At 35.9% G+C, this 13,206-nt stretch overlaps 1 protein-coding gene across 4 annotated transcripts in view; it reads left to right on the top strand.

Moving 5' to 3' along the window:
- LOC140639822 (uncharacterized) overlaps positions 1-13,206 on the top strand; it is a 77,939-nt gene that overhangs the window by 46,387 nt on the left and 18,346 nt on the right. For 2 of the 4 annotated variants that reach the window (XM_072838257.1, XM_072838256.1), the window contains one exon: positions 12,950-13,071. In XM_072838257.1, coding sequence (XP_072694358.1) covers positions 12,988-13,071 — 84 coding nt within the window. In that variant the 5' untranslated portion in view covers positions 12,950-12,987. Of the gene's footprint in view, positions 1-2,351; positions 2,562-10,391; positions 10,534-12,949; positions 13,072-13,206 lie in introns of those variants that run through there. The other 2 variants (XM_072838259.1, XM_072838258.1) reach the window with 2 other exon arrangements.

The raw sequence follows: 13,206 nt of genomic DNA, 5'->3' as shown, positions 1-13,206 counted from the left end.
AGAGAAAGAGGCAGAGACACAGGCAGAGGGAGAAGCAGGCTCCATGCCAGGAGCCCGTCGCAGGACTCTATCCCGGGACTCCAGGATCGAACCCTGGGCCAAAGGCAGGCGCTAAACCGCTGAGCCACCCAGGGATCCCCATTTTAAGCTGTTTTTAAGTATACAGTGCAGTGGCATTACATACATTTACATTATGCAACCATCATCACTATCACCACAACTTTCTCATCTTCCCGAGTTGAACCGTAGTATACCTTTTTATGAGGTGGCTCTAAATAGGGCACAAAAAGTTCTTCCAGTTATTTTCCTAAGTAGTGTCCTTCTATGAAAAACAAATTATCTTCTATCTCTAGTATTAAGTACTTGCCTGACATTTCCTTAGACCTTTAATAATTGTAATTCTCCTTGAATTTTTTTAAAAATTTTATTTATTTATGATAGTCACACAGGGAGAGAGAGAGAGAGAGGCAGAGGCACAGACAGAGGGAGAAGCAGGCTCCATGCACCGGGAGCCTGACATGGGATTTGATCCCAGGTCTCCAGGATCGGGCCCTGGGCCAAAGGCAGGTGCCAAACCGCTGTACCACCCAGGGATTCCCTTCTCCTTGAATTTTTTTACCATTTAATGGAATAGCAAGAGACAACAATAGGCATTGAGTTTGACTTTAGTTTTGAGTTTTATGGAGTTTATTGAAACTAAAAAGCATTATAGGTAAAATCACAATAATTTTAGATACAGAAAAAGAAGAATATTCTTGATCTCTGAAGGGATAGTGGGATTATCCTACCAAGACCTGGGGTCATTTAGAATGGGGCTGCTAGAACCAGAAGCTTGGGCCAGGGCAGAGCCAAGCACATGTCAATGCCTGATAAACTGAAGATATAGAAGAAATAAAAACAGGAGGCTACATTTTACCTTGATACAGCTTAGGCCAAAAATGAGGAAACAAACATTAATATAGGAAGGATGAATCAAGTCTGAGAGGCAAAGCTCGCAAAGATACCCATCCACCCACCCCCAAAAATAAATAAAAGTAAAATACAGCAGGACCTCAGCTGATTGATTCTGATCTTGTGGCAGAACATCTGTTCTCTTCTATTTCCTATATGTATATAAAGTGGGCTCTTGATCTAGATTTCAAAGTGTAGGAGAGTGACTGCAATCCATTAAGTGAAGAGAGCAAAGAGCCAGAACTGCAAGTGGGATCCCTAAGAAGCATATTAAAAAATATATTGAGGGGCACCTGGGTGGCTCAGTTGGTTAAGCGACTAACTCTTGATCTCAGCTCAGGTCTTGATCTCAGGATCATGGGTTCATGCCCTATGTTAGGCTCCACACTGCACGTGGAGCCTAGTTAAAAAATAAATAAGTAAATAAATAAAATAAATAAATTATATATATATAATTAAATTTATTTAATAAATAAAATAAATTTTATATATATATATATATATATATATATATATATATATATATATATGGACAGCTATCTGTTAACAAATGCTATTCTGAAGCCTCTGACTTTGTCTTGGACATGCAGATACAAATGAGGAAGTCCGGCCCACAGCCCATAAGAGTTTCTATTAAGAATCAAGTTACAAAAGATAGAAGATTAGGGTTTGCTTTAAGAAAAATAATAAAATCATCAAAAATCATTTAATGCTTAAAAAAAGGTAACAGTAGGTGACTAGAAGCTTTTAGAAGCTTCAAACTATTTTAAAATACTTTTAGAAGTATTTTAAGTATATCTTCCCTGACCAAAATTGGATACATTTGTGAGCAGCAGCTACAGAGCTTTTAGAAGTTCTTTGAAATTCCTACAAATCTAAAAAGCCACGCCTGGTTTCTAGATACATTGTCAGATGGCATACTGTGCCAGTCCATATTGCATTACCACTGAGGAAGTATCAGTATAACAAAGATATTCCAGTCTTTATTGAAACCATGTGAATTTATGAAAGTTATCAATTATATGAGGCAACAAAAATAGATTGATTTTTCAAAAACTAAAAAGATGTACTGAGCAGATGTACTGGTACCTCTTTTTCTTTTTAGTTGGTACCTCTTAAAAATTTTTCCATTAAACAAAAAGAAACAATTATACTTTTCTCTAAAGTATTTTTGTACTTTAACATACTGTTGTGTATTAAAAATGGGGATGATATATAAAAAGAATAGCACATCATAAACAAGTAGGTTTATCCCAAGGATGTATTGTTGGTTTAACATTTAAAAATCAATGTAATTCACCATGTTAAGTAAAAAAAAAAAAACTATATTATTATCTCAATAGACCAGGAAAAGCATTAGACAACATCTAACATCTCTTCCTGATAACAACTCTCATCAGACTAGAAGAGAACATTCTCAACCTGATAATGGGCATCTGTGAAAAATCTACAGCTAACCTCATACTTAATGGTGAAAGACTGAGTTCTTTCCCCTAAATTCAGAAATGACAAGAATGTGCACTCATTACTACTATCCAGCATCATAATACAGCTTCTGGCCAGTACAATACGGAAGAAAAAGAGGAGGGAGGCATTTCAGTTAGGAACAGGTAAATGGAGAAACAATTTGTAATATATTTTTATAATAGAATACTACTTGGCAAACAAATGGAAAGAAGTTACTTGCACAATGGCATGTTTAAATTATACTGAAAGAAAGCATACTAAAAAAAACTATATAATTTCATTTATTTAAAACTAAAAAATGCAAACTAATCTGTAGTGACAGAAAATAGGTCTCTGGCAGCTGAGTGAGTGGAGGGGTTGGAGAGGAGAAGGATTACAGATGGGCAAGAGGAAATACTTGGGAGTGACAGATATGTCCACTATCTTGATCATAAGTGATGGTTTCATGTCTGCATACATCAAATTTATGTAATTCTACACTTTAAATATGTACAGTTTATTGTATATGAATTCTATTTTTATAAAGCTGTCTTTTGGAAATGGCCGCAAGCTCCTTAATCCTTGTTCCATGAGAGATCTTATCTGTATCCTCAGCCTTTGAATCTGGATGTGCTCTGTGAAAGCTTTGGCTAATAGAATATAGCAGAAGTTACACTTTGTCAGTTTTGGATCCAGGATTTAAGAAACTGGCAACTTCGACTTTCTGTTTCTTGGAATGCTTGGTCTGAAGAAGCTAACCAAATGTATACAGTTTGCCTTGAGATTGTCAAACTGTCAGGTATTCCCACCTATCCTATGGAGAGCAAGATACCCAACCAGGTTGTAACTGTTCTTGCCATCCTAGCCTTGGCATTAGGCATGTGAGTAAAGAAGCCTCTGAAATGCCTAGTCTGGTCAAGCCTTTCTTACAAATAACATACTTGAACATTCACGTGCAGATTTTTGTTTAACATAAGTTTTCATTTCTCTGTGATAATATTCGAGAGTGCAATTGCTGAGTCATATGGTAAGTGCATTTTTAGTTTTACAGAAACTGCCAAACTGTTTTCCAGACTTGCTACACCATTTTACATTTATACAAACAATATATGAGTAATCCAATTTCTCTGCATCCTCACTAGCATTTTGTTTATCAGTATTTTTTTATTTAACCATTCTGTTAATTTTGTAGTGGGTTTTAATTTCCATTTCCCTAATGATGTTGACCTTTTTTTGTTTAAGTGTTTATTTGCCATTTGAATATCCTCTTTGATAAAATGCTTGTTCATGTCTCTTACCCTTTTTTAATTGTATTTTTTTGTATCATTTTGAGAGTTCTATATACATTTCAGATATAAGCCCTTTGTCATATATGTAGTTTGCAAATATTTTCTTCCAGTCTGTAATTTGTTCCTCCTCTTAACACAGTTTTTAAAAGCAGAAGTTTTTAATATTGATGAGGTCCAATGTATTCACTTTAACTTTTTTGTTTTGTTGTTTTTAAAGATTTTATTTATTTATTCATGAGAGACACAGAGAGGCAGAGATATAACAGAGGGAGAAGCAGGCTCCCCTCGGGGAGCAAGATGCGACCCGATCCCAGGACCCCAGGATCACAACCTGAGCCAAAGGCAGACACTCAACCACTGAGCCACCCAGGAGCCCCTCACTTTTCCTTTTTTGAGTCAACTTTAAGAACTTTGTCTAGCTCTACATCTCAAAGATTTTCTCCCATTTTTTTTCCTCTTTAAAAATTATACACCACTATATTAGTGTCAAGTTCTGTGTTGTAGTTTTCTTTGAGAACTTTGGTTTTGTCTTTTGCATTTAATTCTTTGATCCAAGTTAACTTTTGCATAAGGTGTGAAGTTTAGGTTGAAGTTCATTTTTATCCCTGTGTCGATGTCCATTTCTCCCAGCACCATTTGTTGACAAGGCTATCAAAATCAGTTGGGCATTCTTATGTGGATCTGTTTCTGAGTTCTCTATTATATTCTATTGCTTTACGTATCTCTCCTTGACCATACCACACTCTCTTGATTACTGTAACTATTATTGTTTAAAAGTGTATTCTTTAATTTCCAAGTGTTTGGAGATTTACCTGTTACTGATTTCCAATTTAATTCCATTATGGTCAGAACAGATACTCTGCATAACTTCAGTTATTTTAAATTTTTTATTATTTGTTTTATGACCCAGGATATAATTTATCCTGGTGAACGTTCTATGGAAAAAACTGTGTATTCCACTTTATTTAGTAGAGTGTTTTATAAATATCTGTTACATCTGGTTAGTCGATTATATTTTTCAGTTTTACATCTTTGCTAATTTTCTGCGCAGTAGTTTATCAGTTGCTAAGATTGGGGCCTTAAAGTCCTCAGCTATAATTGTGAATTTGCCTCTTTCTGCCTTCACATCTATCAGTTTTTATTTCATGTATTTTGAAGCTATTGTTTACTGATGCACATAGGATAACTATGGTTCTTTGGTAGATTGATCCTTTAATAAATATGTAATATTTATATTTGTTCCTAATAATTTCCTTTGCTTTCAAGTCTACTTTATCTCATATTAATATAGCCGCTACCATTTTTTTTAAGTTTGCACAATGTATTTTTTCTATCCTTTTATATTCATTCTTCCTATGTCATTATGTTTGAAGTGAGTTTCTATTGGGTTGTGTTTTTAAATCTACTTTGCCAATCTCTGTCTTTTAATTGATACATTTAGAGCATTTACATTTAAAGTAATTATTGCTGGCAGCCTGTGGGACTCAGCCTGGGGGACTCAGCATTTAGCGCCTGCCTTCAGCCCCGGGGCGTGGTCCTGGAGACCCAGGATGGAGTCCCGTGTAGGCTGCCTGCGTGGAGCCTGCTTCTCCCTCTGCCTGTATCTCTGCCTCTCTCTCTCTCTCTCTCTCTCTCTCTGTCTCTCATGAATAAATAAATAAAATCTTTTAAAAAAATTAATTATTACTATGTCAGAACTTAAGTCTGGCATCTTATTGTTTGTTTTCTGCTTGTTCCTTCTGTTTCATAACCTGTTATCTGTTACTCTGTTAATCTGTTACTGCCTTCCTATAGATCACTAGAACTAGTTTTAGAATTCTTTGTTTTTCTGAGTATATAGTTTTCTTTGTGATTGCTCTTCTTTGTAGTTACATACGCATAACTCATCACCATCTACTGGTATCAGTGCTTATCACTTGAGTGAAGTATTGAAATCTTACTTCCATTTAGGTCTCTTTACCACTTTTTAAATTGAATTGTTTTATGTATTCCTCAATATACATTGAACACTATATCAGATGATTTCATAAATTTTTATTAAATCATCAAATATGTTGTAAGAAACTAATGACAAAAAGATAGTCTTTCATACCTACTCTATTTTTACCCATTCTACTCTAGTTTTACCCATTCTGTTCTTTCCTTTCTGAAGTTCCAAACCTTCTGCTCTTTCTTTTCTGTTGGAGAACTTCCTATAGCCATTCTTTAAGGGTAAATCTGCTGGCAACAAATTCTCTTAGTTTTCCTCATCTGAGGATGTCTTTATTTCCCCTTCATTTCTGAAGGACAATTTCATAAAGATATAAACTCCACAGCTTACAGTCCTTTTTCTCCAGCACTTGAAAAATGTTGTGCTTCCCTCTGGCTCCTATGGTTTCAGATGAAAAATTTGCTGTTGTTCAAATTGATATTTGCCTACAGTTAATGAATCGTTTCTCAGGTTGCTTTTAAGATTTGTTCCTTGTCTTTTATTTTCCGAAGTTTAATTATGATATGTCTTTCTGTGTATTTCTTTGGGTCTATCCTATTTTGGAGTTTCTCAGCTTCTTACAAACCACATTTGGGGAGGGTGGTTAGCTATATTTCTTCACATGCTTTTCAGACCCACACTCTTTCTTCCACGTATGCAACTCTGATACCAAAGTTACATCTTTTTGTATTGACCCACAGACCTCTAAGGCTCTGTTCAACTACCTTTTATTCAGTCTTTTCTCTGTGTTGTTCAGTTGGAGTAAATTTTATCTCTTGTCCTTAAGTTCAGTGGTTCTGTCCTCTGTCATCTCTGCTATTAAGCCCTTCCAGCAAGCTTTTTTTTTAATTTGGATGATTGATTATTTTCAGTTTTGTAATTTCCATTTCATTATTTATAACTTCCATTTCTTTGCCGAGATTTTTTTTTCACTTGTTACAAGAAAACTCATAATTCTTTATTAAAGCATTTTTATGATGGTTGCTTAAAATCTTTTTCTGATAATCCAAATTCTGATTCATTTGGATATTGGATAAATAATCCAGAGATTGTCAGATTCAAATTATGAATCAAGTGGTTATTTTTCCTGTTCTTTGAGTGATAATTGATTTTCCATTGTATCGTGTATATTGTGGGTATTACGCTAGGATAATTTTGAATGTATCCAAGATATTTTGAATATTATGCTAAGACCCTTGTTCCTGTTCAGATTTTGTATCTTAATAGGCAGTTGCCTTAGTTTTAACCTTTTGGTTCTTAGCCTGATAACAATTGAGTTTTCAGTGTCCTTGCAGTGCTGTTCAGTTCTGCTTCATTCTTTGGCACTGCTACAGTTCTTGTTCAATCTATACTGGTGTCACCTGCATGGGGAAAGATTCTGGGCTGCCCTGTCTCACTGAGCTGCCTCCCACCAGTGAGGGTAAGGAAACAAGCAATTCAGGGCCTGTGTTCTCCACCACTGGGCAGATGGCTGGTAGATGCCAGACCTAGGTCTGTTTATACCCTCGAGTTGAGGGCCTGAAGACTGGGTAGTCTGCTACTGCCCTACGTGTGGAGTGTGGCTTAGGGTTTCTCAGTAGGTCGCTTGTTGTTCTTCCCTTTTTGCCAGTTTTTGGCAAGAGATAGCAAGTTTTTCTTAATTATTTTTTTCTCCCCTATGTCTGTTAGTTGTTCTGGGATGCAGGTCTTTCTGGTGCCCAATCTAAGCTACATGGAAGATAAAAAGAAAACCCAGGGAACTCACTGCAGTGGCCTTTCTTTAATCGTAAGACACCCAGACAGTTGACCTTTCTAGCTTTCAGAGTCTTCATAATTGCCTGTTGAATTATTTCCAGGGTATTTAGTTATAGTTATAGGGGAGGAACAGGGGAAAGTGAGGAAAGTTGCCATCTTGTCCGGGACGAGAAGCCCCCTCAATAAATTTTTAAAATTTGAATAGGGACTTCAGAGTAATATGTGATATGAATGAATAGTAGGTAACATGTAACTCAGTTTAATTATGCACTCTAAGTCATTAGAGGTAAAGATGTGGGTGAGTTAAGGCTACAGGTTGAGGGTAAGACCTCATGGAGACAAAATAAATTGGGCAGGCCCTGTTGCAAAAGACAAGGTCATGCAGTTGAAAGGAATAGTATAAACAGGAAAGACTATGGAAAACAACTGGAGAGATTGGCCTGTCTTGAGGAGAAATTATGTCAGGGGATAATGAGAGTGGAAAATAGGATGGGTAGACTCTGCTGATATAGAAGACCTTAAATATCTAAAGTGAGACTTGCTAGGTTAAAATGTAGAAAAATATCGAAAACCTGTTAAGGGAAACGAGTGATAGGTTTGGGGCACCTGGCTGGCTCAGTCAGTGAAGCGTGTGATTCTTGATCTCGGGGTTGTAAGTTCAAGTCCCATGTTGGGTGTAAAGATTACTTGAAAATAAAATCTTTAAAAAAAAAGTGAGGTTAAAGTGAAATTAGTTTTTTTTTTTTTTGAAATTAGTTTAAAATAGATGTACAATATATTTTATAGTGGGGGGAGACCAATATCAAGGAGCTAGTTATGAGTTTGTCATGGTGTAAGGTGTCAAAGTGTGAGGTGATGACTGTGGTTATGAGGTGGTTGAAGTGGAAATAAAGAGAAAGTAGAATTTGCGAGCAAAAGGGAGTAGGACTTGATACTGACTAGATTAAAAAAAAGTAAGATTTGATTCATACACCATCAATTTTGGTGGTTTCTGTTTCCTCATATATTTCCTTAAAAATAACTAGGAAATTCTGAAAGAATTAACTTTCGCCTCTAGAGAAGCTTTTCTTCCTCCACTCCCTTCCCACCTACATGTGTAATTTGAGAAAAACTTTACTGTCAGGCAACTGATTAACACCTTTCTTTAATCTTTTTCCAAGCATAATACTGTTACCACACATTCTGAAATAGCTATTACACATGTTAAAAGATGTTAGCCTCACCAGTAATTAAAGAAATGCAAATTAAAACAACAAAGTTTGTTTTTATGGTAATATTTAATGCTGCAAGGGTTTAATGAGACACATATTCTTTTCTGTTAAGATAAATTGGTATAATCTTTCAGGAAAGAAATTTGACAATATGTAGCAAGAGCCTTTAAAATAGTAAGTAATTCTACTTCTAGGCATTTATAGTAAGGAAATAATCAGAAATGCAAAGAGATGATGGATGCCAAAATGTAAGTTGCAGTGTACTTAATTTTTCACAATTCTAACTATATCTAAATGTGTATTAGAAGGAGCCGATGGTTAAGTAAATAGACAATACTAGAATATTGCACAGCCTTTAGAAATGATGTTTGAAGGAACTGAACTTTAATAACAGAGTAAATATACAATGTGTTTACACATGTCAGTAATATCCTATCGTATCATGCTTTTTTTTACCTGTACAGCCATTATTAGGGCAGAAATGTTTTGCTGTTCTTTTCAGAAGTTATTTGCCAGCCACCACAGATACTAAAGCTAATCTTAACCTTCTTGCACTAAAAATTCCTACAGTGCCTTACATAGAGTGCTCAGTAGTATTACCTATAATTATTGAAGATTTCTTAAGAACTTTCTTCCTAGAAAAGTATACGTATTTATGTATACAACCAAGCATCCAACTTTAGGCCCTTTATGAATCACATAAATCCCATCTCTTTGACTAGAACCATGGTGAAGAATCATTGCTGTAACTGAAAAAAAATCTCTTTTTACCCTTGAGTGTGTTTGAATCAGAGTTATTGTCCAGGGTAAGGGGTGCCAATTCATGCTTTCACCTGATATCCTTCATATTGAGATAAATTAATGCAGTCTTCATGTAATACTACCATTTTTGAATGACTGAATTTAATATACAGTTTCTTAGTATCTCTCATCCTGACTGGTGATGCTCATGTTAATTAGGATGTTGACTCTCAAACCTATTTCAGACAGCTGGAAATCTATTATGATGGTTCAAAATTAGCAGCCATTCCTATCTATCAGTGTTCCAGCTTCCTTAATCTTTACATATGACTTTTTGAGACACTCTTTGGCCTCCACTGCCTCCATCCCCCCTTCCAAATCTACTAATCACCCTGTGGTGGTAGTGATCAGGGCCCTAGATGCTACAAAGTGATAGAAGAGAATAAACTAAGGTATAGTCATGGATTAGAGAACTAGATTGCCTAGTGTTGGTTGCAGGGCCACATTTAAAGGGTTCTGTTAAACAAGTCTGGAAGCCAATGGCAAAGGATACGACTGCACGTCATATGGAGAACTGTGGTCAGAGGTGGGGAGAAGAGAAAACTATGATAGCGGTAAGAGAACTGTTACTAGCCAGCTACCTTCTTTGCCACTTTAGAGAACTGTCTGGTGTAGTAATTAAGAGTTCAGACTAAGGGGGCATTTGGCTGGCTCAGTCGGAGGAGCATATGACTCTCAGTGTCGGGGTTGAGTTCAAGCTCCACATATTTACTTTTTTTTTTCTTTCACATATTTGCTTAAAAATAAAACCTTAAAAAAAAGTTCTAGTCTGAACTTAGTCTAGACCTGCATTCAATCCCCAGCTTCACCACTTTCTGGCCAATATGACCGGACGCAAGTAACTTAAACCTCTGACCTTAGATTTTTTGGTGCTGTTGTTATAAAATAGAAGTGATTATAGTACCACTTGTAGGTTGCTTAGGATTAAATGTCATGTGAAAAGCACCACACCAAGTCTAGCATGTCAGAAGTGTTCATTCAGTAAATGTTGTTTACATTGAAGACGATGATTCCTCCCAGGCTGAAACTGGAAAAATGAGTTAATGTTACAGAGCGGCAGATCCTGGCTCCACCACATGGAAGAAATGCTGGCCCTGAAAGTGTTCAAGCAAAAACTAAACAACTATCCTAGGTATATCGGAGATGTGTAAAAGGATGGGCCCATTGGTAATCGTTCATAGTCTAGTTCCCTTTTCACTGTTAAGACTCATTTTATAAGGCAGAACCACATGAAAACTGTTTCATTAACATGACTTTATATTACAGACTTAAGTCCAAAGAAGTTGGGATAGGGAATATCTTAGTTTCACATAATGAGATTTTTAGTGGCTCCTCTAGTTTCACCATTTACAAATTGAGAGAACCTGCTAAGGATCACTAGTGGGAATGATATTATTAGACTTAAATGTGAGTCACACAGGCTCCCAGACAGTGTTCTATCTATGGAGGGAAGGAAGCTAAGCGGTTGTTAGGTATTAATTAGCACTTTGAGGGGCGCCTGGCTGGCTCAGTCCAAGGAGCATGCATCTCTTGATCTCAGGGTCATGAGTTTGAGCCCCATGTTGACTGTTGAGATTACTTAAATAAATGTTTAATTAGCACCTTAGGAAGATTTAATTAGATTTTACAAATACAGTTAAAAAGGCCTTTTTTTTTTTTTAAAAAAACGTATCACAGATGCTATTTAAGTTCCACTGAAAACAATTTGGAATGAATTTTAATAGAATTTTTGTTACTCTAACTTATATTCTGCCTCCTTCTAGAAATAATTTGAAGCAACAGCTTAGAACATTATACTAGATAGGCAAGAAGGATAAAACGGCTCAAATGCCTTTCCTCATCAGTTCAGAGAGCCAAATCTTTGTATTAACTATGACTGCTCAGTGAGAAGTTAATGCAGAAAAAGATCCTTCATATACAGGGCACAGAGTAGTATAGCTAAAAAGATGAGCACTTGTATTTAGAAATAGAAAACCTCCATTTTATTTCCTTGTGCTGCTGTTGGCCTGCTTTGTAACTTTCGTTAATAGTGACATGAAAATAGCATTCTGCACCAACACAAGAATTATTTTTTAAGAACAAAATCATGAGCCTACTTAAAAATAACCAAAGATTTGAGAGCAGGGGATATGGACACAGATGACATTACCCTTCAGGATCTCCTTGTTTTCCTTCTGTTTTAGAACTGTTTTTTACTCTGTTTTAGAGTAATAAACAATTCCCTTGAGGTGCTTTTATTCTAGCAAAAATTCAATATAAGAAAGTCTTTTAAGAGAAAGGTAAAATATTTTCATTAGTAGAGCTTTCTAGTCTACATTTGGCATCCCAGACAGTAGCTAACTTTAGGAGTATGTTACTTCCTAATAAGTCTGACTTATCTGACTTCCAGATAAGTCACATTCTATTTAAAATTACATATGAGCCCACTTAGAAATAATACTGTTTTAGAACCAAAAAAATTAAACACACAGAAAAGTAGAAAAAACAGAACAATGAACACCACTTTTATACTCTCACCTAGATGCAACAGCTGTCAATCTCTTAACCAGATCTTCTCCATCTTTATTGCTACACACTCTCTCTCCCTCCCATTCCCCTCCCCTCTTTGTCACATCATCCAAAAGTACACCATAACCATCAGAAATACACTTTTTTCTTTAAAGTAATCTTTACACCCTATGTGGGGCTTAAACTCACAACCCCGAGATTAAGAGTCACAGGTTCCACTAACTGAGCCAGCCAGGCACCCCCAGAAACATGCTATTTTAATGATCATTTATCTGCTGCTCAAATGCAGCAGGGCAACATGATTATTGTGAAGTTTATTATATGGTTGGTGCCAGCCGTTGTTAGTGCTTATTATCTGAAGTCTTAGGTATATTTTATTGAAGGCAGGGGTACTCAGATCTAAATTATCATTTTAATAATCTCTGTGATATGTCCTATACTTCTCAGATCTATATAGTCAGAGAAGGAATATTTGACTACTTACTGGTGAGTTTAAGACCCTACAAACAAACAAACAAAAAAAAAGACCCTACAAACTAATGGCAGTGCTGTTCTTGAGTAAAAACAGTTAAAATACTATATATTTTTTAATTGCTTTTGTTTTTCTCAAACAGGCTGAAGTAGTCAAGTTTTATATTTTTATTTTTTTATTTTTTATTTTTTTTAAGTTTTGTATTTTTAAAAAAATATTTTATTTATTCATGAGAGTCACAGAGAGAGAGGCAGAGAGAGAAACAGGGTTCTCACAGGAAGCCCAATGCACGCCTCGATCCCAGGATCCCGGAATCACGACCTGAGCCAAAGGCAAAAGCTTAACTACTGAGCCACCCAGGTGCCCCATGTTTTGTATTTTCAGATGGTTTAGAAAAAGGAAAAACTCGATATTTGAAATGGAACATTCATTAGACTTCGAATATTTCATTGGTTAGAAGGTTTATTTATTGCTACAAATTTGATGCTAATGGAAAATATGTCCGTTGTGTTCACTTAGTCTAGGTATGACCAAAACCAAAAAAGAGATTTCTTTTTTTTTTTTCCAGGAGATTTTGATGAATTCACTCAAGACAATAATGACATTATGTTGAAAAACATAGCGGAGGACCTTCGGAATTGCTTACCTCTTGACACAATGCTGTCCTCAGAACATCTATCCCTCCGAAAAGTAAATACATTAAATTAATGTACCGTTACTGCTCCTTGAGGGTTCTCCTAGTCTTCCCTAATCCTGCAGCCTCTCCAGTCTAATTAGTCCTGAATTTGGCTTTAAAAACAATTTTTCATTTGGTGCTTCAACGAT

The sequence above is a fragment of the Canis lupus genome, chromosome 9 (assembly GCF_048164855.1).
Source record: "Canis lupus baileyi chromosome 9, mCanLup2.hap1, whole genome shotgun sequence".
NCBI classification, from domain to species: Eukaryota; Metazoa; Chordata; class Mammalia; order Carnivora; family Canidae; genus Canis; species Canis lupus.
Note: the sequence above shows the minus strand (reverse complement) of the source record. Positions and strands in the feature narration are given on the sequence as shown.